This window comes from Pyrus communis, chromosome 9 (assembly GCF_963583255.1).
Source record: "Pyrus communis chromosome 9, drPyrComm1.1, whole genome shotgun sequence".
Lineage (NCBI taxonomy): Eukaryota > Viridiplantae > Streptophyta > Magnoliopsida > Rosales > Rosaceae > Pyrus > Pyrus communis.
This window is the reverse complement of record NC_084811.1, coordinates 1,793,829-1,821,494: the sequence shown is the minus strand read 5'-3', so window position 1 is coordinate 1,821,494 and position 27,666 is coordinate 1,793,829. Positions and strand designations below refer to the sequence as shown.

General features: G+C 37.1%; 2 protein-coding genes across 3 annotated transcripts; both read right to left on the bottom strand.

Annotated features, from left to right (window-relative positions):
• Positions 1 to 1,226: 1,226 nt before the first annotated feature.
• LOC137744886 (phytyl ester synthase 1, chloroplastic-like) lies at positions 1,227 to 7,792 on the bottom strand. The gene is made up of 13 exons (XM_068484697.1): positions 6,963 to 7,792; positions 6,636 to 6,687; positions 6,340 to 6,395; positions 6,072 to 6,230; positions 5,855 to 5,959; positions 4,636 to 4,742; positions 4,412 to 4,533; positions 4,205 to 4,313; positions 3,475 to 3,608; positions 2,904 to 3,261; positions 2,593 to 2,706; positions 2,261 to 2,346; positions 1,227 to 2,162 (listed from the first exon to the last, which is right to left on the bottom strand). Exons 1-13 carry the CDS (start codon positions 7,384 to 7,386, stop codon positions 1,862 to 1,864), a joined length of 2,127 nt encoding a protein of 708 aa, XP_068340798.1. The 5' UTR covers positions 7,387 to 7,792; the 3' UTR covers positions 1,227 to 1,861.
• A 12,017-nt stretch (positions 7,793 to 19,809) lies between these two features.
• Positions 19,810 to 27,640, bottom strand: LOC137745885 (uncharacterized). Of its 2 annotated transcripts, none has more exons than XM_068485919.1 (19): positions 27,502 to 27,640; positions 26,271 to 26,380; positions 25,880 to 26,035; positions 25,338 to 25,403; positions 25,127 to 25,216; positions 24,207 to 24,506; positions 23,918 to 24,015; positions 23,579 to 23,656; positions 23,370 to 23,490; positions 23,034 to 23,270; positions 22,764 to 22,859; positions 22,565 to 22,630; positions 22,408 to 22,446; positions 22,197 to 22,331; positions 21,649 to 22,010; positions 21,306 to 21,399; positions 20,988 to 21,179; positions 20,621 to 20,739; positions 19,810 to 20,228 (listed from the first exon to the last, which is right to left on the bottom strand). In XM_068485919.1, the coding sequence occupies exons 2-18, from the start codon at positions 26,367 to 26,369 to the stop codon at positions 20,641 to 20,643; spliced, it is 2,328 nt and encodes a 775-aa protein (XP_068342020.1). In that variant the 5' UTR covers positions 26,370 to 26,380; positions 27,502 to 27,640; the 3' UTR covers positions 19,810 to 20,228; positions 20,621 to 20,640. The 2 variants fall into 2 exon arrangements, with proteins under 2 accessions (XP_068342020.1, XP_068342021.1); XM_068485920.1 differs by having other exon boundaries at positions 23,621 to 23,656.
• Between the last annotated feature and the right edge of the window lie 26 nt (positions 27,641 to 27,666).

Below are 27,666 nucleotides of genomic sequence, written 5' to 3'. Positions count from 1 at the left end.
TAGTTGAAATAAAATTAGGATATTTAATATCTTCTTTTCTCGTAGATACATTCGAGTGAAGATATTTCATCAGTATGAAGTTAACAAAGGTGGGTCTAACATGTTCAGTAATGATCGTCTCATGTTTTATAAAGTACCTCCCAGGTTGTGCGCCAGCAATGATTGTTCTTCAAATTCTGTCAGCATCAACGATGATAGGCCGAAACTCATCTGCGTCGGCAGCATACCTTGTTTGGCCCCACTAGTTGGCGTACGGTTTTAGTGAAAAAAGTTGAGGTTCCTTATAAAATCGTAACGGAAGAAGTGTTTGTTCGTAACATGTTGAGAACACAACTCGGGTGAGTGGAGCACGTGTGGCAATTGGGCTTAATATGTGAGACAACTTACTCTGATACTATGAAAAAAGTCGAAGTTCCACCATAAAACCAATTGGCAATATAGAGAGTGGCCTATCTATTTGTAAGCACATGCAAGTCTCTTATCAATGTGAGATTCATTCTCAACACCTAGCCCATTGCTTCCTCTGGTGTAGCCTGCTCCCTAACCGTAGCTGGTCATTGCTCCAAGTATGAAGTAGCGGTATGACATTTTTTTTCTGATTACTTGGATTGTTGAAGATTATATATATAGATACATATTGGATTGTTGAAACATATGTGTATATATATAGATACATATTGGATTGTTGAAGCTTCTGTTTGTGTGTGTGGATACATGTATGTATACATATCTATTGAACAAACACTTCAAGAATCCATATTCTGTGGATCCCCAAGTTGTTATCCCCATTAACTTCCCTTGAGAGAGGGGTATAGAAACACTTAGTTGGCAACCCATATCACCAATAAGAACTTACACGTTTCGGGGACAGCAATGTGACAAATTCAAACTAATCACACAACACGATTTAGACAAGTTGAAAACACATGGTAACACGCGACAGACTTGAAATGCTGACACATTTGCGTCTTAGTTACGTGTAAGTTTCTCTCGATATCATCACACTCGAAAGTCGGAACTTTTGGCCTTAAAAGTCTTCTCCTGAAGAGAAACATCAAGATCAAAGCTTACCGCTTTTGCCCAAATGCAGATTCTCTGCGTTATCAAAATATCTGAAGAATCATGTTCTGAGTCCCAAAGGCAACCAACTTTCTTCCCTCATTTTTAAGTCTACGATAAATTTTTTGTTAGGAGAACATGGAAAAAAAGACAACTACTTTACATCCTTTAAAGATATTATTCAGCACTTTCATTTCATGTTGGGAATACAAATATGACAATGACACTCAAAAAAGAAAAATAGCCAATGTTTCCGTACGGAGAAGAAATTACATGCAATCCAAACGTTAAAATGACAAAATCTGAAGCCAATCACACAATGTCGTGTGGATGTGGGCAAGGTAGCGCACATGGTGGCGTTTGATAGCCTTAGAATGGTGCTATTTTAGTGTTCCGGTTGTATTGAAATCCCTATCTTCGATCTCACACAGAAGCCTAGCATGGTACTGCAAATTCCATATGCCAAAATTCCATCCCAAATTTCTCGAACAATCTTCGATTATGGGACTGATTTTTCACCTCGGCAGAACTTGTTGGTCACTAAACCTGTACGAACTTGTAGGTCACACGATTTATGAACTCCGCCGGTAACATCACTCATCAAATTCCTCAGGTTTCTTGTCGGAGTTTCAGACTCGGATTTCAAGTTTACTTGCTGCGCAAGATCAAGAGCAGAAAGACAGACAGATGGTTTTCTTTGGACGAATGTGAACCTTGTATTAACTAGTGGAGTACACAAACCTCTTCCATGGAAAAATAATTATACACCACAAACAAGAACATATCCAACAAAATCAAATTTTCAAGGCTCAAACGTTGGAACTTCCTCTACAGAGGAATACGTTACCCGATATGCTGTTCTGTCAAAAATATTCCTATAAGGATCCTCCTCCCGCTTCTTAATTAAGTACGCTAAACTGTTTTCAATGTCAGATTGTATCTGCAAGTACAATTTGTTCGCGTTTTCTTTGTCTTTCAGGATCTCTTTCTTTCCCTTTGTTTCTATGGGCTTCCCAAACAAATAGTAATACCGTCCTGGTATCTTCGGTACAACCCCTGGAAAAAAGAGTTGTGTGTTGGCAACCTCCCCACTTGACTCATCCCTACAAAACCAGAGAACATTCAAATTCTGTTTAACCATGTGCGACCATTAAGATTAGAGTTGGGAGAACACACAAACAATAACACGGAGAATAATTACCTTAGTTTTATAGCATCGCGATTAGCGTCTTTGAGATAGTCACTCACCACTGGTATATTCATTAGGTCATTGTAGTCAAGAACCAACTGCCGGATCCAATATAAGAACCAAAATATAATGTTAACCGAAGATTTAGCTCAGAAGTAAAAAGAAGGCATGGTATTGTAACGTTATCTGTTTTCCGAAAAGAATAACGAGTGGTATCGGGGGAAAATAATGTACGTATTAAAAGCTATAGATGATCAAGATTTCATAAACTTATTGTACGCTATGAGAAAGAGGCCCATATCTTGCTAAGAAAACTTTTGGGAAGAACAGTAACACAAGCTTACTTCTAGTATGTCATCTTCTCCTACAGCCGCAAATGGTACAATTGTGGCCCCAAAGCATGCAGCCATTCTCACAAATTCCGGTTGGTCAGGCCAGAATAACTTGTATTCTTCACCCTGCCAATTATAGAAACACCATATAGGCATGGGAAACCAAAACCATAACAGATGAATTACCAACAAGATGAAGTGTGTGTGTGTAAAATCCATTGCACACACATTTAAAACTGCAAAATGCCGGATCAAAACAAAAACCAACATTCTTAAGCCAACGGAAAATTGGTTTAAGATGAAATGAGGAACCTGGCGCGCACCTTCTTATGGAGAGCCTCACGTGCACCACCAGGATAAAGCAGAACATGTGATTTTGTTTTAAGCAATTTGAAAAGGTTTTTTGCTGTGACAGGTACTGCACCGAATAGTTTGAGAAAGTCCAATTGGGCCGAGGTCCCGTTCTTCCCCCAAAACAGCTCTGGATGTGCTACTCCCCTAACGATTATGCTCTTCTCTCTTAAAAATTCTTCAACTAAAGAATTCAGTTCCAATCCCAATAAATTGTGATAACCAACAAGTAAGACAGGTCCTTCATTAGGAACTCCAGCAAGACCTCTCACTATTTTCCCATCTTCCAACGTTGAGAGCATTACGGAAGCAGTAGCTAGGCTTAATAATCTGACATTCATGTATTTCAGTATCAGCTCTGGCCCCAAACCAATAAATATGTTAATGGATGCAACTTAGCGGGGTTCAGGTTAGGTGCAAGTGAAACCCAACATGATGTATCTATACTACAAGTACATTTTGGAACTAACATGCCTGGAAATCTGCATCACAGAAGACGAAACTAACAAATAAAAGAAAAGTGAAAGTGTTGAACTGACTTACCTGAATTGTTTATCAGATGCATTTTTAAATTCCCACATACTAGGAGGAAGAAAATCTGAGACATAATCATGCTTCCTTGAACGACGGTATTTGTAAGTGCCTTTTATAACTGACATCAAATTAACGCCATCTTCCTTTTAACATGACAGTAGAGCACATTCAATCACATTAGCGTCTTCACAAGTCAATGGCACCCGAAAAGTAAAGCTTATATTACACAGGAACAGCAAAGTATAGCGAAATTTGCATCAAAGCAAACAAAATTGTTGTCACAGTAATAGTGTCTAGTGTCCATTGTCAAATGCGCAATTGATATCCCGAGAGAGTTCTTCAAGCCAAAACTCAAATCTTTATTCTTCAACCAGAGATTTTATCCGACTTGGGAATTAATACAAGGATGTTGAGTTCAAAGAACAGATTCAACAATATTCAAGAAATGAAATAAAACTGTTTACTAAAATCATATCCAGAAATGCACCTTGGTTATTAATTTAAAGTTAATGTTATTATCCAACAGACGAATTGAAGCTAACTTAAAAGATAGAATTCACCATGATCAGTCCAACCTGTTGCATACTTACGTCTATGCAGTTTAAACAAAATCATTAAGGGCATCCATTCAACAATGTATGCTAAACACGTCGTTAAACTTGTTATCAACGATGACAGCTTACAGAAAATTCAGTAGCATCGCACCAGACTAGTAATATACAGACATATTTTAACTTACTAGTAATAGAGTATGTCCATTGTCATTGAAGTGTCGTACTGTACAATTCTGTAACGAACGTGCTAGACGTTCTGCTTCATTTCGACTTGGAACCATATAATCTTTGCCACTGAAAAAAGAATAAAAATAAAATATATACACAATTTTACAATAATCATTTTTTATTGCGAGTGAGAGAGAACCACAATAGGTATAGTGAATATTAACCTAGCCAACACTAGCACTTCAGCTTTAACAGCATGGAGACGGGAATTTGCATAAGCAGCAGCTGATTTGAGCAGCTTCAGCTTCCAAAGAAGAGTGTCCCTCGGTACAATATCAGCCAAAGACTGAGATGGAAATGATATAAGTAAATATTGAAAATAAGATAGAATCCACACCTGTAGACATTTCAATGAAGCTCAAGAAAAGGAATTGAAAGCACTTCTTACAGAGAGATATGGTAGCAAATCAGTCAGGTTGCGAGACAATTGTGTTAACTTTAAACTGGGAGGAAGCCTATTTTCAATGTTAACCATCGCCATTTTTGTTGGATCACCTGGTGGAATGAAGGTTTACGTAGTGACATCAGAGTTCTTGTATTTGGCATTGGAAAACATAGGGACTTGTAACTGCAGACAGTTGTTTCTGACCATGACACGCTTACAGAACTTTCCAGGAAAACTAAGATCCAAAAGTTTTTAAAACTGCTTCCAACCAATATATATGGCTCCCAATCAACATAACATTCAGTACAAGCTAATGCAATTTACCAACGTATCAAAACCTTCTAAAACAATTATTTAGTTCAAAAATCCAGAAGCTTATATTTCAAACCATAAAACCTATTAATACATGATCCTAATAGCTTGTTAGATTCCACATCGCCCAGGGGAGTGGATCCTCTATGCCTTATATGTACATGTCCACCTCCATATAGCACGAGGCCTTTTGGGAGCTCACTGGCTTCGAAGTTCATCGGAACTCCGAAGTTAAGTGAGTTCTTGCAAGAGCAATCCCAAGATGGGTGACCCACTAGGAAGTTCTCATGTGAGTTCCCAGAAACAAAACCGTGAGGGCATAGCCGAGGCCCAAAGCGGACAATATCGTGCTATAGCTAATAACCCAATTCTCTAGGAAACCAACAAAAATGAGTTTTCTTGTGAACTGAAAAACATAATCTTATTGACCTCACCAAATTCCGAATATAAAGTATCATATTCTTTTTCACTCCTAGATTAACAATTTGATAGTAAAATTCAATTTTCGTTACTGGGCTCCTAATTAGAAATTCCTGATCGTATTGACCAGATTTGTTCCCGTGATAAGCTGTATTCTAAATACTCACATTAGCATTTCAGACTGTACGAAAATTGAGACAAAAAACTCATTGGCTACGACGCAGGGCTCAAACTAGTCAAGTTTCATAACCAGACTTGCAAGAAGACAACAATAAAGCATTTCTACGATTCTTTTTAGTCAAGGGAAGATAATGGAGGTCGTGATCCTGGATTGGCAGCACCCCAAGAGAATAAGCATTCCACATGTCAAAGTAACACAGTTAATTGAGACAGGATTGAAAGCAAAGTCAAGGGCCAAATTAGAAATGACTTATCTCACTTCACCATAAACGTTTTTGTTCATTAGATTCCAGAGCAACAAATCACGTACCCATAACAAAGCCAAGTAGATAGGGAACTGCAAAATGTAATTCATCAGGCATAGCCTCCAAGATTGGGAACAGAGGTTGCAGCTGAGACCTTTCAACCGATGTTGCTAAAATAAAAAACACCAAAAATGTCAGACTGAGTTGGTGTGTTGAATACACGCCGTTAGCATAATAAAAATACATGTTGAAGAAAATTGAACCGTGCAATTTATAATCAACCTGGATTGACTAGTATCAATACTAAATCAATGGTAGGATTATGTGCAGCAACGGCAAGTGACAGGCATCCTCCAAAGGAATCTCCTACCAAGTAGATTGGCTTGTTTGGACATGAAGCATGCTCAAGCCTGATAGTTTCTACGACAAATTTCACCAGCCCTTAACAGATGAAACCAAACTAAATTATTGATTGAGAGCAACATTTTATCAAGCAAAGAAAAAAAAAAATGATACTTCATACATATATAAAGATTTTCAAGATTAAGACCTTCAAATGGTGTTCGATCATTAACAGGAATATGCAGGCATCGAACTTCAAAAGCCCTGCGTTTTTCAACGAATTATATATCAGAAGCTGCTAGAAATAGTTTACCTCCAATTTCAGAGCTAAGAACCTGATTTTTAGCGCTACCATATTTCTCTATCAAGAACAACCATTTATTTGAGTGGAATTTCGCCAAGAAAAACGCAGTTTATTAAAATTGAAGATAATGGTTATCTTCCTTCCCAAGATCCTAACAAAATTTTGTAAACTAAAACGAATAAATAAATCGAAAAACTTACTTCCCAAGAGCTTTGTGGTGCAAAATGAGGCCCCAGCCAGTACCATCCAGCCCTGTATATGCACAATACCGAAAGGATTATGCAGCAGTCTGTACTATAAAACTTCAACCATTAAGAAAGACAAAACAAACATATTTTACACAGATTTATGCTGTTTAGCTATTCTACATACATACATACATACATACATACATACATACATACATATATATATACACACATATATATACATATATATATATATATATATATCCTTTGAATGCAAATCACAGTGCCAACATTAGAGACCAACTTATGATTTATCATCTTGGGCACGCCAACAATTACCAGGCAAAAACAAAAGAATCGGAGAATTGTTTAATGGGCGCCCGCACGCAATGGGAGAAAACCACCGGGGAGGTCCGCCGTCAGGCTTAATCGTCTCCTTGTTTGCATGAAAATAATCTTTTACAGTGACAGTCCCATACCCATCATCGTACAAAGGTTTCAAACTTTCAAGACCACCACCATCCTCCACCCTCTTCTCCTCCTTCTTAACTTCAAACCTCAAACTCCCATTCCCTCTACCATCCTCCCTCTCCTCGATTACGGAAGCACCATTAGAAACAAATGATTCTGATGACAACACTGGTGAATCCTTACTATCTAAACTCCTAACCTGCACTCGAAACCGAAGCTTGTTCTCCGAACTCAACACACAAAAATGCGGACCCGGAAAGCCTATAACTGATGTCATGGCTTCAAGCAACATGCAAAAGATTATAAACCCTTTTCCCAAAAACTCACAGAATTCAGAAACTTTGGAACTCACAACAAAAACTAGCACTTGGGGAACACCTTAGGTCCTTAACAGAATGAACAAAAACCGCCGAATTCAGGACATTCCCATAAACCACTCCAGCAGAAACAACCATGCATTTAGCACAACACAAACCTTCCGGCACACTAAAAAATGGGCACAAAATTGAGATTTGAAGCCGAGCCAGATAGCTTACTGGAAGACATAGCCTCTAAAACACCTAAAGTCCTGAACTTTCCTCTAATTTAACAATAACTGGCAACAAAATATGGTAAAAAAAAATGCTCAAAAGGCAATGTGAACAAATTCCAGCAAATTTTTATGGTGCAGAAAAATACGGAAATGAAATTATTGGGTGATAATCTAGATTGTACCCGATGTGGGTCTGAGGGGCAGACCCAAATAGCTGAGTTTTGTCCATTGCTTTATTGCTATGGTTGTTATCAGGCCACATAGGTCATCTGACGCTGTGACGTTCGCAGTTTTGGAAGAAGGGGAAGCTCTGTCAGTGATAAAACCAGTAACTTTGCACAGTTAACGGTGTGTGACCAGAAGAAGAAAAAGGAGAATTACAAGTAATTGGTGGGCAAAAATGGAAGTGTAACTTTGGGAATGTGGTGATCTAAGGTCTTACAACTCTTACCATTGAGTCTGAGTGTCGCTGTTACTGCCAAATGCAGACAAAACGAAAAGGTACTGTGATGAGAAGAATTGGCAGGAAAAGATCTTTACGTTATTGAGACCAAGGAGATATTTTTAATTGTGATTGGAACATAGATAGTACATTACGTGTTTTCATATAAATAATGAGAAATTTTTATTTTTATGTTATTAACTTTTTAACACATATATTCCATCATTTATATAACTACATTTTATGTACCATCTTGAATAATTGTTATACTGAAAAATCTTTGGAGACGAAGAGAGAAGGGAGGATGTTTTCTCGTCAAAAAGCAGAAATAAAATAACTTTTCATAGGTAATCAAAGACGGAATGATTATTGCAACATTGTTACAAAAAAACAAAATGATTACCGAAAAATTTGGCCCTTGAGTGTGGCCCACTTTTATCAAGAACTTTTCTTGTGTGACAGGATATGAGGGCGAGAGCCGTGAGATGTCGCATTCACATATTATAATACAGATGGCATAAATATATATTAGTTTTTCTGTATGCGCATTGGTACGTGCGAAAGGTTTTTTATTTATCATAGACACTACGTGCCTTTACTATTTTTTTTAAATGTGTTTGATAATGTATAAACAAAAATTGTTTTAACTTTTAGTTACAGGGCACAGGTCACATTTTTTCAAGTTGTCATGACCAAATAATGATGATATGTTTTGATACATTTATCTAAAACAAAAGATTAACAGTATCTAAGTACAAAAACATAAAATTTACTTGTAATGTGATGGTGTCATTATCAAATAATGATATCTTTAATCAAAAATGCTAATTTTCAAATACGATGAATTTTATTCTTACTTTTTTTATTCTTACCTTTTACTCACAACATCACCTGATATACCATGAATTTTAATCTTACTATTACCCACAACATCTTCCTTATCGTTTTTGTGTGTTCTCATCTTTTGCTTTTATTATCTAATCCCAGTAATATTAATCTTGGTGTATCAACACGATTTGTGGGCATTAAAACCTATATAAGGTGCATTTGAAGCGGGTGGCTGTCAATTAAACGAAATGTTTAGAAGTCAGTGTTTCGATATCAATGAATCCACATTTTCTAAAGTAATTTTATTGTGTTTGTTGCCTCAAATCCATCCAGTTGATTGAGACGCTCTAGCGTTAGGAGGAGGATGACAGAAAATCATATTAGAAACCTTAAATCTATAAAACCAGAAGTCGAATCATTGAGTGATTCACAATCAAGATCTTAGTGGCATATAAACGTAAAACATGTATTCAAAAGTTAGGGGATACTCCAAAAAGCTATTGTTCCTTTGTTTCTTATAGATTCCATTCCCAAGAGCACCGGATTTGCACACATGCCTTAGTGCTAGTTTGGTATTGCTGTACTTTGAAGAAAAAAAAAATTATTTATGCTGTGCTGTGAAAATAAGCTCATTTTTTCTGCTTCACGTTTTCAGCTTTTTTTTCTCCCAAAACTGTGAAAATAAGCTGTTTTTAAGTATTTACCAAACACTTTTTTGAGCTTAACTTTTTTTAATACCCACTTTTTATAAAAATACCTCAATATCAAACCAATACTTAGACCATCCAATTGTAAGAGAATATTTCTAAACTCCATGAAGAACAAACGGAACTAAAATATAGCAATAAATTGACAACCCAAAATAATTAAAGAGTCATACCTGATTAGTTGCATTGCACCAACATCACAGGCCGTAAAGAAGATTGAAGCCAATTCAGAGCTTGTTGATAATTCTCTTATAGGTGTGTGCTTGAACTTTGCTGTTGATAATTCTCTTAAAATAAATCAATAATTATCTTATAAGTATGTGTACTTGTCAGGATGATTTTTTCGACAAAGCTCTGCAGAATTGAAGATAGAGCAAACCTAAATGACAAACTAGCTTTCATGCATGCACTCTTATAAATAAAGTAGCAAAAGCGATAGTGAAAAGAAAGCAAGGATAGGGAGAAGGAGACCCAGAGACCACCAAAGTATTAAATTGGCCACGTTGCCCTTCGTAGAGGCCTCCTCAGAATCCACTAAGCTTGGTATATCGCATAAATTAAAGAGAATTTATGGGTTTTTCTGCAAAAGGTCCGGCCACCAGAGCCATTTATCCGATGATCGGAATACCCTAGTCCCAAAGAGCACTGAACAGAATGAAGAAGAGGAATTATTGATTTTTTTTTCTTTTTCTTTTTCTTCGTCGTTTCTGCGGAAGATTCAAATGAACTATTTGGTCGCTTCACTTATTTTATCTTCTTTTTTTCAATCCTGTTTTTCCCTCTTAATTTGTTTATATATGGCTGGTTTGTGACATCCCACATCGCCCAGGGGAGTGATCCTTAAATGTATATTCACATCCCTACCTAGCACGAGGCCTTTTGGGAGCTCACTGGCTTTGGGTTCCGTAGGAACTCCGAAGTTAAGCGAGTAGCGCACGAGAGCACTCCCAGGATGGGTGACCCATTGGGAAGTTCTCGTGTGAGTTCCCAGAAACAAAACCGTGAGGGCGTGGTCGGGGCCCAAAGCGGACAATATCGTGCTACGGTGGTGGAGCGGGCCCGGGAAGTGGTCCGCCCCGGGCCGGGATGTGACAATTTGGTATCAGAGCCTAACCCTGGCCGCGTGTGTGCCGACGAGGACGTCGGGCCCCTAAGGGGGGTGGATTGTGACATCCCACATCGCCCAGGGGAGTGATCCTTAAATGTATATTCACATCCCTACCTAGCACGAGGCCTTTTGGGAGCTCACTGGCTTTGGGTTCCGTAGGAACTCCGAAGTTAAGCGAGTAGCGCACGAGAGCACTCCCAGGATGGGTGACCCATCGGGAAGTTCTCGTGTGAGTTCCCAGAAACAAAACCGTGAGGGCGTGGTCGGGGCCCAAAGCGGACAATATCGTGCTACGGTGGTGGAGCGGGCCCGGGAAGTGGTCCGCCCCGGACCGGGATGTGACATGGTTTTAATGAAACTGTCCATGATAAAAATAAAAAATAAAAAAACAAAAAAAAAATTGAAGTAAATGGAGCAGTTGTATTAAGGAAAACGTAGAGAGACAGAGAGGGAGAAGAAGGGGGTCCTGGGTTTCTATCTTCTCTTTTCTTTTTTTTTTTCTTTTTTCTAATTTTTTTTTTTTTGTTTAACATATTTTTCTTTTTTGTTTTTCACAAAAGTATCTCTGCTATTTTGTTTCTATTATATTCAGATGGTTGTGGATTTTTTTGTTTGAGGGGCTTTATAGTCTTTTATTTTTTATTTTTTATTTTTTTTTGTGAAGCTTTGAGACACCAAACTCTCATTCTGATTTTCTAATATTAAAGATTGTTAATGAGCACATAAGTATTAACCTTTCGCCTAATTAGATTATTAGTTCATGTGATAATATGATAGTTAGAAGATAGCTTATGTTGTGAAAAAATAGGATTTAAGCTCCGGTGGTAAAATCTGTTAGGATTTATGCCTAAAATTGAAAATTTTGTCAATTTTCTGTTAATATTAGCACATGAGCCGCACATATTAGGTTGAAACAGAACTCTCCATACACATATTAGGCTAAAACCAACCTTTCCGTTAATTGTTAAGGCGTGGGGCTGGTTCACGTGCTAATAATTAACATAAAATTGACGGAATTTTCCATTTTGGGCTAAATCCTAACAGAGCTTAAATCCTAATTTTTTTTTTTTATCACATAAGCTATCTTCCAATTACCCTATTGCCACAGAGACTATTAATCCAATTAAGTCTAAATTTTTCATGAATTTAGGATAGCCTTTTTAGCCAAAATGGTCAATTGGCATACCTCACTTTGATATTTAAAATTGATATAAGTGATTCCTGATATTATCAACCTCAATAATTTTGATTTTTCATATAAATATGCATTATTACATCAGTAGATTGAAACCATTACGTGGTAGTTTAGCTATCACACCAAAAAAATTATGTCTTCCTATCCTCGTAACTTGTCACTTTGCCATAGCATTTTTTAGTGATGTTCGAGTCTACCTTATTATACATTTTCTCAATGATAATAGTCATCTTGCACTTCTTTCTGATTAAAATAAACCAGAACAATATTGAATAACAATTTTAGAGTGGTTATCAAAATATGAGAAAAAGAGTACATAATTGTTAATAACAATTCTTTTTTGAACTTTCAAGAATAAATATGGTCAAATATAAAGATTTCCTTCCTTTTCTTTACCTCTAAAATGTTATTTGGATGTGAGTATTCCTCAATAAAAACTTAGAGAAGGTTTAAATAGAATGCGTTCATCATCATTATGATGTTTCCGTTAAATAAAACAATCTCATACGTACATTTTTCTTAATATGATATTGTATTATTTGGCCAGAACATTACATAACGATAAACTCGATTCATGCATATAGTTTCCCAATTATGAGTGTCCGAATCCAATCACTCATTCATGAAGTAGACGGATCAAAGAAAACCAAAAGGTGTTTTCGTCCACTACAACTATTACCCTCTTCAATGAGAAAATGACCATAAGCCAGACCTAATGGGACCACTTCCAACTTTCCAAGTCCCTACATCACCGGCCAAGGAATCGACACGAGTTGGAAGTATATGAGAAGTTTCGGTTTTTTTGGCAAACAATTACATTGTCCCAGCAACAAAACAGAGGTTTTTTTTATTTTATTTTTAAAGGGACAACTGATGGCTTGTCACGGCTATTCACCCTTTTCGGGGGCCTTCTGGGAGCCTGGAAATTTCACAGAGGCATTTCATCCTTCCCTGGCCACAAGTCTAACTTCCACACCAGCAGTGAGTTCTGAACCCGAGATCTCTAGTTTTTAGTTTGAAGGAAGTCTCACAATCCGTCATTTACCACTGGGCCACCAGCTTATGGATACAAAACAGAGGTTAATTGTATTGGCCATGTCAGCAGTGCCACCTAGGCAATAGTTGCTTAAGATCTAAGTCGGTATAATTGAGATTCGGCATAAAAGTAGTTTTCCCTCTCATTGTATATTTTAGAAAAAGTCGGTAGTATTGTAAGAAAACAGTTATCAAATACACAAAGTTTTTCTCTTCCTTCTTTCTCCTCAAGCTTCTGCTTTTAGGTTTTCTGATTCTTCTGTTTAGTCTTCTGCCGAGGTAGTTCAGCCTGTGAATTCTGGAGTGTCTTCTAGTTAATCTCTTAGCCCCTTGGTACAATCTGGTGACCGTGATGTTGATACTTCTGCTAGTAATGCACAGGAATCCAGTTCTAATGCTACTCTTTCCAATGCTAATGCCCCTATTGCCTATCCCCCAGCCTCCTCAACTTCAGGTTGTTTTTCCAAGTCTCAGTTCCTCATCTTCTTCAAGTTCAGAAAGAGTTATTCCTCCTTCAGGCATTCAAACAAGATTGTGCACAAGAACAATCACTAGACAAGATTATTCAGCTCTCAATGCACTGTTTCCTAAAGTTTAGTCATTAACTCTTGATGATGATGATCATTTCTCATGAGGCTTCACTTTTCTTGCAGATATTGTTGATGCTTTAGAACCATCAACTTTTAGACAAGCATCTAAAATACCTCAATGGCAAATGGCAATGCAGGAAGAATGTGATGCTCTTCAAACTCAAGGTACTTGGGTTCTTGTCCCTTATTCTGGTGCTAAGAATGTTATAGGAAGTAAATGAGTGTATAAAATAAAGAGAAACAATGATGGTTCGGTTTCAAGATATAAAGCTCGATTAATAGCACAAGGTTTTAGTCAAGAACAAGGGCTTGATTATACCGAAACATTTAGTCCCGTTGTTCGACAACTGTGAGACTAATCTTGTCCTTAGCTGCAACACATAAGTGGGATGTTCGACAATTGGACGTTAAGAATGCTTTCTTGCATGGTGAGTTGCAAGAAGAGGTTTATATAAAGCAACCTCAAGGGTTTATCAATCCTCTGTTTCATACTCATGTATGTAAACTAGTGAAGTCCTTGTATGGTTTGAAGCAAGCTCCTCGGGCTTGGAATGCTAAATTCACTAGTTATTTACAAGCCATTGGTTTCCAAGTCTCTGTTTCTGATTCAAGTCTCTTTGTCAAGGTGGTTGACACTCAGGTTGTTATTCTTCTTCTATATGTGGATGATATTATCATCACTGGGTCTAGTTCTCAATTAATACAATCTGTGATTAATACTCTTAGTGAAGTATTTGATCTTAAAGACATGGAGAAATTGGCCTATTTTCTTGGTCTTCAAGTTACCTATAAGTCTAATGGTGATTTGTTTATCAATTAGGCTAAATATGTGAAGGATCTTCTTCACAAGGCAGGCATGGATGATTGTAAGTCTTGTTCTACACCATGTAAACCTCATAACCAGATTTTGACATCAGAAGGAACGTTGCTGCATGATCTTACTTTATATATGAGTCTTGTCGGGGCTCTTCAGCATCTAACTTTCACACGGCTTGACATAGCATTTGCTATGAACACCGTGTGTCAGTATATGCATGCTCCTACATATCTTCATTTGGGAATGGTTAAGATGATTTTGCGTTTTCTCAAAGGGACTATGCAATGTGGTTTAACTTACATTTCAGGAGGTTCCTTGCAGCTAAATGCTTATAGTGATTCTGATTAGGCTGCTCATGTGAACACTAGGCGGTCTATTACTGGTTATGTGGTGTTTTTGGGAGAAAATCCAATTTCCTTGCAGTCGAAGAAACAATCATCAGTTTCACGTAGTTCTACAGAAGCTGAATATCGTGCATTAGCTCATACCACTGCAGATATTGCTTGGATCAGACTTCTTCTCAAGGATTTACATGAATGCTTGCCTTTTCCACCTGTTATATTCTGTGATAATCAGTCTGCTATTGCTCTCAGTTTGAATCATGCTCATCATTCTCGCATCAAACACTTGGAGACTGATTTCCGTTTGTCCGTGAATGAGTGCAAATTGGTAAATTGTCAGTTCAATACATCTGCACTACGGATCAAGTTGCTGATGTCTTAACCAAAGAACTTCATGGACCCGATTTTCTACGACATTGCTTCAATCTTAAGCTCGATTACCCAAGTTAAGATTGAGAGGGGGGTATTGGCCATTTCAGCAGTGTCACCTAGGCAATAGTTGCTTAAGATCTAAGTCAGTGTAATTGAGATGTAGTATAAAAGTAGTTTTCCTTGTCATTGTATTTTTTAGAAAAAGTCAGTTGTATTGTAAGAAAACAGTTATCAAATACACAAAGCTTTTCTCTTCCTTCTTCTTCCTCAAGCTTCTACTTTTAGGTTTTATGATTCTTCATAGATTTGTAAAGCTTAATTCATAGTGTTAATAAATTGAATACTACAATCTTGTGATATTTTTCTTCGCTTGTAAGTGAGAGGTATTTGGTTTGAATCTCGTGGATAACGGATTCGGATGCTACTTTATTCCTCTAAACGAGAATGCAAATCTACAAATCTTTCATCATCATGCGCCTAAATTAATCCGGCCGTTCAGAAGTTCGAAGAAAATTGCAGTTAATTTCTCATCCACCGTCGAAAACTCTATCTACCGCCATGCAGACGACCAATTGACAAATCTGCAGCGTCCAGCAAAGCTTCCATATAAGCAAAAAGGCACCTGCCCAACAAGGACCAGGCTAACCAGAGCCTTCTCGGCAAGTTTCGGGGGATGCCTCTCCAATGGATTCGGTAATCAATTGGTTTTTCGAACTTTACGAGTGTATTTCTGATTACCACGAGGAACCCTAGAACAATCAATGTTTCCCATTATCTTAAACACGATCACTTGTAAGTGAATAATCTTAGAATTCAAAATCGGGAATAACGAGTTTGCAACCAATTTTATTTCCTATTCCGTTAATGTAAATATGTCGTTTGATTAGAAACAAAAAAGAAAAAAAGATATCACCTGCACATATCAATCACACAAAAAGCTTTGAACTCCGTCTCAGTAGTTGACAACCGAAAATTAAGAGGAGCGTGTAAAAAGTAAAAATGAGTGTATTAATAGCACTACCCTGTTATTTTTATTGGAAACGTAATAATAAATGAATTATGGACACCTTGCCAATAACTACTATCTAATGCTTAATAACGAGAAACTTTTTGAAGTACCTGGCATTCAAGTCAGAAAAAATCCCTCCTCAGTAATAGTTAAAGTAAGTGTAATATCATGTAAGCAGGATGCCAAGGTGATAGTATCGCAAAACAATCATGCAATATAATGTAGGCAAGATAAAACATATGATAATGCGTGATGAACTTGAGATACGGGTTAACTTGATGACTCGGTTGCATCAAGTCCATATTTTCGATCTCATTCCATATGCCAAAATCCATCGAAAATTTCTCAAAAAATCTTCAATTATGGGTCTGGTTTTTCACACAGAAGGAATCAAATATGCTATTTCATTATAACGAAACCTAATATGACCGATCTTGTTAGCCAAGCAAATTATGATTTCCGACGGAAAACAGGGAATGATAAATTTCCTTAGGTTTCTTCTCCAAGTCTCAGACCCCAAATTTCAAGTTTTCTTGCAACACAAGTTTCATTCAATATGAACAAAAGACAATGTACATAGGAAGAGAAACATAGTAAGGTCCAACAAACTTGGAACATGAACCAAAACTGAAAAACAAGAAACACTAGCTGTCAGCTCGAAGCACTCGAGAACGCCGTAGCCACCATCACCAAAATCCAATCAAAGAGCGTATAACAGCAGCAGGAATCCACAAGAAAAAAGGGGCAAACAAAACAACCAACGCAACACCTCCTGCAAAAGCTTCAAATCAACCAAAACAAAACCCTAAAATTGCAAAAAAAGAGGAAAACCAAAACCCTCCAAAGAGATCGACGGGCCACTTCACACTTATCAATTCCAAAATCGCACCAACGAGCAACCACAAATCAGGGGAAACCGGTGGGAATGACCAAACTACAACTAATAGAACCAACAGAGACAAACGTATGGTAGGACGTGGTGCAAGCACCTTAGCCGAAACTCTACACACCTTCCAACGTGGATTGACGTTGGAGTGATCATCCAACAAAACCATATTTTCAAGGCTTAAATGTTGGAACTTCATGTATAGTGGATGACATAGCGGAATATGTCATCCGCTGCACTATTCTGTCAAAAACATTCCTACAAGGATCATCCTTCTGCTTAATTAAGTATGCTAAACTGTTTTCAAGGTCGAATTGTATCTGCAAGTACAATTCTTTCGCCTTTTCTTTGTCCTTGATCAGGATCTCTTTCTTTCTTTTGGTTTCTATGGGCATCCCAAACAAATAGTAATACCGTCCCGGTAACTTAGGCAAAACCACTGGATTAAAGACTTCTTTCTCAACTCCCCACTCGACTCATCCCTACAAAACCAGACAACAATTTATTCATGTTTTATTTTTATCAAAAGAAGAAAATTCAGTCTAACAACTATCGACAATTAAGATCAGATCGAGCGAGGGGAACACAGAAACAATAACATGGAGAGTAATTACCTTGTTCTTACAGGACCGCGACTCGAGTCTTTGAGATGGTCACTCAGCATTGGGATCTTCATTAGGTCATTCCTGTCAAGAACCAACCGCTAGATATCCAAATAAGAAAAAATCCAAGTATATATAATCACTACAAGAAATACCTTCACTAGCTTAGCTACTAAGAACAAAGTAACGCGAGCTTACTTGAAGTAGATCATCATCTCCCACGGCCGCAAATGGTACAATTGTGGCCCCAAAACCTGCAGCCATTCTCGTGAATTCCGGTCCGTCAGCCAGAATAACTTGTATTCTTCACCCTGCCCATCGATCGAAACACCATATATGGGAAGCCGAAACTATAACAGATAGATAAAAATGCCAGCAAAAATGAAGTGTTTTTGTAAATTCCATTGCATACACATTTAAAACATGCATAATGCAGGATCTAAAACTATGTTTCTTAAGCCAGCTACTGAAATTAAATTGGTTTAAGATGAAAGTGCAAGGAAGGAACTTGGCATACCTTGTTATGGACAGCTTCACGTTCACTACCAGGATAGAGCAGAACATGTGATTTTGCTGCAAACAATTTGAACAGATTTTTTGCTGTGACAGGTACTGCACCCAATAGTTTAATCGCGTCAAATATGGGCGAGCTCGCGTGCTTGCCCCAAAACAGCTGTGGATGTGCTGCTCCACGAACCATTGTGTTCTTCTCTCTTTAAAGTTCAAGTGAAGAAATTATTGGTTCCAATCCCAGGGACGCTTCTATGTTGGTTCCAATTTTAAATCTCAACATGTTAATTGTGAAGCAAATGAGATTGCACACAGGCTTGCAGGGTATGGTCTTTCAGTGAAACAAGATTTGATTTGGTTTGAGGAACTTCCAGATGTAACCGCTGACTTGTTACTCGATGATAGAATTTAATTGTAATGGACGCGGGAACACTCTTTTTTCTTTCAACCGGCTTGAAATCTCCAACGAAGTTTAATCGAGCCCAAATAAAGGAAAGGATGAAATTGAAGGAAAAAAAAAAACTTATCTTATTTATTTAGTAATTTTATTATTTTCGTACATTGACCTGAGTTTTTATTTATTTATTTTTTTTGAACAATCAATATATTCTACACTAAGAGGGGGTGAGTTTAGCCTCACAATGGGCTAACAATAATGTGGTTCAATTCGCCTTTGGCGAGAATCAAACCTAAGACCTTTCACTTACAAGTGAAGAAGAATACCATTAGACCGTAGTACTAAGTGGCTATACTGACCCAAGTTAAGACTGAAAGATTTTATTCGTGGTCAAGCTTAGAGCCAAACCCTAATGGGACCACTCTTACGACAATGCCTGCACGCAACAAGCACCATAAGCAAGCACGGCCACAAAATTTGCTTCTGCTTCTGCTTCTGGTCCTGGTACAGCTCACTCATTCAAAAGTCTAGCAATCGACACCGGTTCGGAATATAAAGCGCTTGCCGGGTACACTAAGGGAACTTTTGGTCTCTTGCCGGACGTTTACGTTGTCTCATGAACGGAACAGGCAAGTCCTGAACCGGAAATAGTTACACAACAGAGAAAGTAAACATAAAAGGTTTCTTAGTCAAAATGGTTCCTGAGATTTGCATAACACATAACTTTGGTCTCTGAGATTTAAAGTCAATAGAAGGGATCCCTGAGATTGTCCACCATCCATTATTTTGATTATTCCGTTAAAAAACTCCGTTAAGTTGAGAGTATAACATTTAACTTTTGTCCCTGAGATTTGCATAGCATATAACTTTGATCTTTGAGATTGTCTACCATCCATCATTTTGATCATTCCATTAAAAAGCTCAGGGACCACTTAACGGAGTTTTTTAATAAAAAGACTAAAATAATGGATGATGAACATTTTCAAGGACCACTTCTATCGATTTTAAATCTCAAGTATCAAAATGATGTGTTATGAAAATCTCAATGACCATTTTGGCTAAAAACATTAATCGAAGAAGCAGGATGCTCTTACACAAACGACATCGAAATCAACCCGGATGCCAATGGCAACCAAAACAAGAAGTGAAGCATTACAATAACGAAAGAACAGTCCCAACTCGTACAAAATTATATATACAAGGTAAACAACGTGAACAAGAAAAACTACCAGTCAATACAACAATTTCTAAAATGCAAAATTGGGATTTCATTTCTGTAAAATCTTTCAGAAAATAGAAAACTACACGAAGGAGCAGCACGAGGTGAACGGAAAAGAAATCTGGAAATGAAGCAGAATGATACTGTCTTATTCTGTGAAACAAATTATAAAAATTCCTTTCACAATAGAATGTTCTATGGCTAGGTATCGTACCCGACAATATAAATCTACAAATCTTTCATCACCATGTGCCTAATCCGGCTCTTCAGAAGTTTGAAGAAACTTCATGTTGATTTCTCATCCAGTCGAAAACTCTATGTACTGTCACACGCAGACAACCAATTGACAAATCTGCAGCGTCTGCATCAGCAACAAAGATGATGATGCTCCCTTGCCCAACAAGGACTAGGCTAACCAGAGCCTTCTCGGGAAGATTTGGGGAATGCCACTGGATTCAGCAATCAATTGGTTTTCAAACTTTACAAGTGCCACGAGCGACCCCAGAATAATCAATGTTTCTCATTATCTTAAACACAATATCACCTGCAAGTATTAATGACAAACCTTTGAGGTACAGCTCCGTCTCGGTAATTAAGTGGCACAACATTTTTAGGCCAACATCAGTTTTTAAGGAAGAGAAAAGGAGCCATGTTCTAAGACATGTCAATATTGGTTTTTTCAGGAAGATAGAAGTGTGCATTAAATTTTGAAGGCATAATAATAAATGTCTATTAGTACCTACTGTCATTCTCGCCATCTATAGAAACATATATAGATATATACATGTATCCTATATTTATTTTTTATCCTTGTAGATCACTATATACTGCTTAATAACAGTTACCGTAAGTGAAAAGGCATTTTTTTACTACAAATTTACAAACGATCTGAATGCATCGAAAACTTGCATATTAGCGAAAACAAGGGCACCTCACCTCTGGAATCTAGCACAAAATCACCTGCCCTGAATCACCCTGTAATTGAGAACCAGATCCTCAGATTTCTTCCATATATAAGCCCGCACCGTGGCTAAGCTCATGTCTGGGGACAAGACCTGTGCATAACAAAAGGATAGGTAATAACCAATAGCAGTCACAGAACTAGTAAATTGCATATAAGTTCAACCAAGAATACATTTAGCTGCTAATCCCAAAAACAGAAAAAGCATTTACCAGTGTCTTAAACTTTTAGCAGTTATAGTTTTGTTAAATTTTTAATTGCCACAAAAGAATCCTACTAAACAGTTAAATTGCTAATTACTATGCATATGATTACGTCCATCCAAGATGTTTGTCCACTTGCCTGATTGTTACACAATATCTCTATAGAAGGCTTAAGCTTTTGCCATGGCTTCAATCCAGATCGGAAAGATCCATCTCCTACCGATGAAAGCTGCACTGGCCCTCCAGCAAGACCAGGAGCAAATGTTGCATCAGGATTGGCACTATCCAATGGTTTGTCAAGGACCATCTTCTCAACAACATAATTAACTACCTGCATAAAATTTCCCGTTAGTAAAGTATAATAAATAGGATAAATGTGTGTGCGCGCACACATACAATAATGAGTACTTGAAGAACTTCCATCCATTCATGAGCTAACATGAAATGCAGAATTTACTTTATGGATTCGTAAAATACGAGGGGCGCTGAGTTTCCCTTGTGTGAGGATCTGGACAGTTGAACCTTCACATGGATGTAGATAAAAACTGCACCTGAAAAAAATTAACAAAAGAATATTTCTTTTATAAGATAATACAAAAGGACATAATATTTCAAACATAATGCCTTCACTAGCAAATTTCTGTAATTGTTTAAAATTCAACATGCACAATGTTAGTTGCAAATTTCAGGCAAGTAATTCTTTTTTAACACATAAGCACCATAGTCTACTGAAAACTGAGAAGAGAATTTATTAATCTTGGGCACAAAGTAAAAACTTTCTACTAAAGCAAGGAAGTTACTTGGTATTTTCTCTAGGGGGTAGCCGATTATTCAACACGCAATCGAGACACCACCAGGGAAAGTCCTTCTCATCTTCAGTACCATCTAAGTCAGTGATTTTCTTCCTCCATGGTCCTCCCTGAGAGCCCTCAGTAATAATAGAAGGAGGGGAAGTTGTAGAAAATTCGAAGGGAGGATAGACCATTGAATCATTTTCAGTATTACTATCCACCTCAATTCTTGAATGGGTAATACTTCTAGTAGTAATATCCTTTGCGGATGACACATCCCCATTAGCTGATGCTTGTGATCCAAGTCTTTGCTTTCTTTTCCCCAACCAATGAGCCAAGAGCCCTTTAAGAGTTTCTCGTGCTAGATTAACCTGAAGAATTACAAAAACTTATTTCAACAGATATATTTATTTTCTCCAACAATTTCGTCATGGGGGGTAAAAAGAGATAAATCGGCTGACTTGGCATAACTAATAAATGGTTAAATGTCATAGTTAAGGAAAGAAAAATACAGAAACCATAGAACCCACAAAAAAGGGGGCGAAAAAACATTCTACCTTGTCATCTTCAGGTTTCCCCACAATGTTAAGGTCTGCTGAATACATCTCTGCCGAAAAGCATTGTGGGGTATCTAAATGTACGGATAAACTTCCAAGTCTGGTATCCACAGTGAACCATGCAGGAATGCTCACCTGAAGCAATAAAGAAAACACTATAAAAATCCATCAATGCTGTCAAGCTGAAATCATTGTAGACTAGGAAGCATACCATCTCAAAAAGCTCTTCTTTTTTCTCCTCAAATTTGACCTGTATGGTACACAATATAAGTACAGATGCTTATAATGTTCCTCATTATGGCATTCGCCTCTAACACTATTATATAAATCTAGTTAGATAATAGTGTACAGGAAAAAAAGACTATAACCTTTCCATAATCCTCAATGACAACACCCCTCGTAATCTCCCACAACTTCACTGAATCAGCAGTGTCCTATGAAGGTCACATTGGTTCAAAATATTTAATTAAGCAATGACATACAGTTTGACAACAAAACTAGATAGTCAAAGTAAACTTTAAACAGGAGCATCATCATAATAACATATGAGAAAATCAACATGATTACCTTTGTCAAGACATGCCTTCTATTGTTTAATATTTCATGTTGCACTATTCCGGGAATTCCAGGAATCGTAAAAATAGGTTCTTTATTAACAGGGACCTGGAAAACATCCACAATAACATTAATCCCCAAAACTCAAATGTCTGATGACGTGACAAATATCAAATAAGACTGCGAAGAAAAAGGTGAATAGCTACCATGATAAATAGAGCATGGTACATGCACATGCAACAAGACATAAATTTTGAATATAAAGAACAAAGTAATACTTACTAGGGTTGATCCTTCTAATGACACCCTTGCTCTAGAAAAGGACAAATTTCCAGCCAAGAATGCACCACCTCTTTGAATTATCTTCTGGGGATTACTCCCTTCAGCAGGCCATCTATGAACTGAAGAATCTGTTGTTGCGACCCATATACTATCATCTTGTAAAGCCAACTGCAGAATGGGATGTTCCCCTGTGGAAAGCAAGAGACTCTCTCTTGTGGCCAAGTCTGTCAAGTATAACTGAGGGTATAAACAGAATTGAGTATTAAAAAAAATGAGCAGAAAAACTAAACATCCAATGAGTTCTGAGAAGAGAATTTACAAGAGAACTCTACTCACAGAAAGATCTCTCCCACCACTATATACATGACTAAATGTTGGGGTACTGGCAAGTGCCCAAACAGAATCTGTATGCACAGCATAAGAATGCACACAGCGCTGCTGACCAAGATCCCATAGCCTACAAAACAGAAAGAATTTGGTGAACTATGTTCTCAACAAAATACCAACGTCCTATCACATAAACAATCATATCTTTCAACTTGCACCTAATGCTAATTGTTTCCATTGGAAGAGATGTGGGCACCAACCTGATCATTGAATCAGAAGATCCTGATAAGCAAAATCTGTAAAAATGAAATTAAAGAAAGAACACACTGTTAATGATTGTAACCAAAACAAATTGTATGAATATAGCACAGAGAACTACCCAATTAGATGAATAAATCATTCATTATCAAATCAAGGTTGTGACTTGCTTGTTCAATACATTTGCTGTATCATCTATAAAACATATTACAAACTGAACTATCAAGACCAAAAAGTTAACAGAAATCATTTTTGAAGTGCTCAACGAAGACAGCATATGAAAAACTTATCCAGCCAACCTTCCAGTAGAATCAATCAGCAGAGCCCTGATATTATCTGTATGCCCTCTTAGTTTCATTTTCTTTGAACCTGTTCTTGGATCCCAAACACGAACAACCTAAAGGGCATCAGGATATAATTAATAGTTAATAACACTTTCTGGTAAACCTCACACACTAGCTAGAAGACGAAAGTTAAAAATATTCAACCAAAAGCTGGTACACTTCTGCAGTTTATAAGAATGTTTCATGTCTTCGAGATAAAAATAATAAATTTAGGACACAGCCAACCCTAGACAACAAAATATACCTTCTCTGTTCCACCAGAGACCAGAAGTGATCCACTATCATTCATTGCCAATGCATAAACTGATTCCTTATGACCTTTGGCAGAGATTGGAACATATCCATGTGGCTGAGTTGTGTGCATGGAAATGCAGTTGCTAGAGCTGATAGTACGTAAACTTGTAATTGCATTTCCAGAACCATTGACAGCATTTGAACTATCATCTTCCATTGATTCACCTGACTTTGCAACTGGAGTAAGAGCTGCTTCAAGATCCCATACAAATACCTCCCCCCCAAGTCCACCAGAGGCAACAATATTGCTCTAAAATGCATGACACTACAAAAGGATCAGAAACTTTCTTTTTCTATATCATATTCAAGATAAAACTATACAAATACATATGGAAAGATGTCCGTCCATATTAAATGCATAAACTATTAAAAAACAGCAGAAACATTACAATTAGAACATAAGTCCCAAACAATCATGATTAATCAAAAGAAAGATAATGTCCCTAAAATGCCTATGCGATGCAGCCCACAAAGATGTCAAGTACTGTTTCTCTTCCAAAGACATCTACTTCACCCCTCTTATCTATAGTTTCTTTTCCTCCAACCAAGCCAACTAAGTGCAAAGACTAATCACCAAAGGGTGATCATCTGCTCATTAGCAGAATCCCCAAAAGAGTCCTCCACAGACACAGAAAATCACTATCTGGGCAGCATTACCTACCACTCCAAACACTTGTAGGAACTTATTTGAGATTTGAGAAGTTCAAATGAATGCAGAAAGATGCAATCTAAACTATCAGCATATTCAGGTCTTCCATAAGATATGCAACGATGCCACCAAGCAGAACTCGAACTATCAGCATATAGAATGAGTGCAATGACAAGACCTATGCATTCATAAGGCAGATGAAAATTTGATGAGAAAATTACATTTTTCTCTGCGGAAGCAAGGCATGTGACATAGTCAGAATGCTGACGAAGAGTTTTGGTACAAGCTCCGTCTGACATGCAATTCCACGTCTGACGTATCCATATGACAGTTGAAATATATAAAAAAATACAAATGAATCAGTTACAGCCATAAAGAAAACACAAGTTACAAAACCAAAACAAAGCAAAACAAAGATCTAGGCCAACGAACCTTAAGGGTGGTATCTGAAGAACAAGAAACAAGCGTATTATAACCTACAAGAACAGCATCATTAACCTGCACAACAGAAGTACTCTCTAAGTATAATTTTAACTTATGCATGCAGTACAGGAAAAAAAAGAAGTAAATATCACTTTTTCTTAAAAGTAATACAACGACTGTATTAAAAGGTGCATGTCTGGAGCTACGAACAATACAATGTTGATTCAAAAAACAGTCTAATATTGTGCATAACACAAGAAAGTTTGTGCACACAACATTCTTCCATTTCGTTTTCCCTTTTAACAATTTGTATGCTGATTGGTCTAGTTTAAACACCCTACATGGAAAAGATTCCAATATAAACTGACTCCCCAACCCTGCTTTATATTAAGACAAGAAGAACAAAATCCACTCAAAATTGAAGAGTAAGGAATTCTCATCAATTTCCATGAGAAAAGAACTCTCAAAATTTAAACATCTACAGACCTTAAATGGCACGTTTTGTTTTAAATAAACAAAACTAGGTTTAAACATAGGAAGAAAATGGTTACCCAATCCACATGAGACTCAAAGGTTGCTGAACACGTAGCAGCACCTTCAGCCAGCGTCCATCTTTTTAGTGTGCCATCACGGCTTCCAGTAAACAGGTAATCACACCCAGACACTGATCCCTTAAGTACAGACAAAGAATTTATGCCGGCACAATGCTGCAGAGAGAAACAATCCAAACGTGGTTAAGCATCTATAATTTAACACTAACAAAATGTTTGATGCAAAATGCTTATGTAGGCAGATTAAACGAAAGTTACTATACGAGTTGTGCCTTTTAAGTCCAAAAGTGAGACATATACTTTAAAATGTAAAAGATTTTGTAACAAATAAAAACTTAAATACAGAACTTAAAACAGAAATCAGGAAAAAAAAAATACAGAATCAATTCACCTTCGTGTCATCGGCATCACTCAACACATATGTTAATCTCTTCTCTTTACGAGGGCGAGTGGAATTGTTTGTGTTCCCTGAACTACCCACTCGGTGCATCGCATAAACAACTACAAAGAGAAGCATTAAAATTTAATAATAATAGATTAACAAATAAATGTAAACAATGAATTCCTATCCCTAAAAAGTGACCCTAATTTTAGAATATATTTGGTCCTAGCAAGTTTGTCAAACAAAAGGCGTTGTTGAAACTGTAAAGGTAAATATACCACACGTCTTAGTTATCCACTTGAGTTTTTCAATACAACGAAGCATAACATAGGTGACATATCCAATATAGACGATGCAATAAATATGCTTTCTCGACATGTTAAGGAATATTCTATCATGTAATCAGTTCTCAACCTATGAGGAATTATTTGATGAACTTATCAATACCTTATGCAACTGCAACTGCAATGAAAAGAAATGAATTAGACACTTAAGAGTTAACATCTATTAAAGTTGCTAATCTCCCAAAGAATGTAATTGGTACGTAGATTAGGTTTTACATGTCAAATGTAATAAATTTGACAATCCAACCTCTTCCCACTTTCTCGTGTGATATTGCCGGGAATCATTTTACAGTTTAATGTTTATTTACCAACAAAAACATTAGCTCTTAAAAATAACAGATGAAATGGTGATACTTCTTAGCCCTATACAACTCACAGCACCAAAAAACCGCAGAACCTCAAACTCCCCGACTGCCAAAACCCTCAGTTTTTATATAATCAACGAAACACACCATAAAACACATGTATGCCAAAAAAAAAAACCCCCGAAAATAACCGCTGACTATACAGAGCAATTGCAAAATGTTCTATTCAATAGTTTTCAATACCGCCATTTCGACTAACCCAATACAACTTCGATTAGTCTCAGAATTTCCATGGAATCCGTCAATTTATCCAAAAATTCCCGACTATCACTCAATTTAAGCACCAATAATCAACTCAAAAAATTGACTAAAACAGATTAACCAGGTCACCAAGCCTACTATTAACCCGAACCTCAACCAGATTAAGACCTCAAAAACACAACCAGGATTAATAAAAATACACAAAAACCCACTAATCATATTCGTATTTACCATTCAGATGATCAACTAAACTAATTACTATTCAAAATGCAGAGAAAACTAAAAATTAATACAAAAATTAGTGAAATTAACAAAGTGGAAAACCCTAACCTTATCAATCAGCGAAGAAATTGGAAGCTCCCTTTTTTTTGCTGCCCGTCGTCTTCTTCTTCCTTCTTCTTCTTCTTCCACTGAGTTGCGATTTCCGAGAGTGGAAATTTTTGGGTGCGGGTTTCGATTTTATTGTGGGCGAGTCCTTTGACTCGGTTTTTTGGG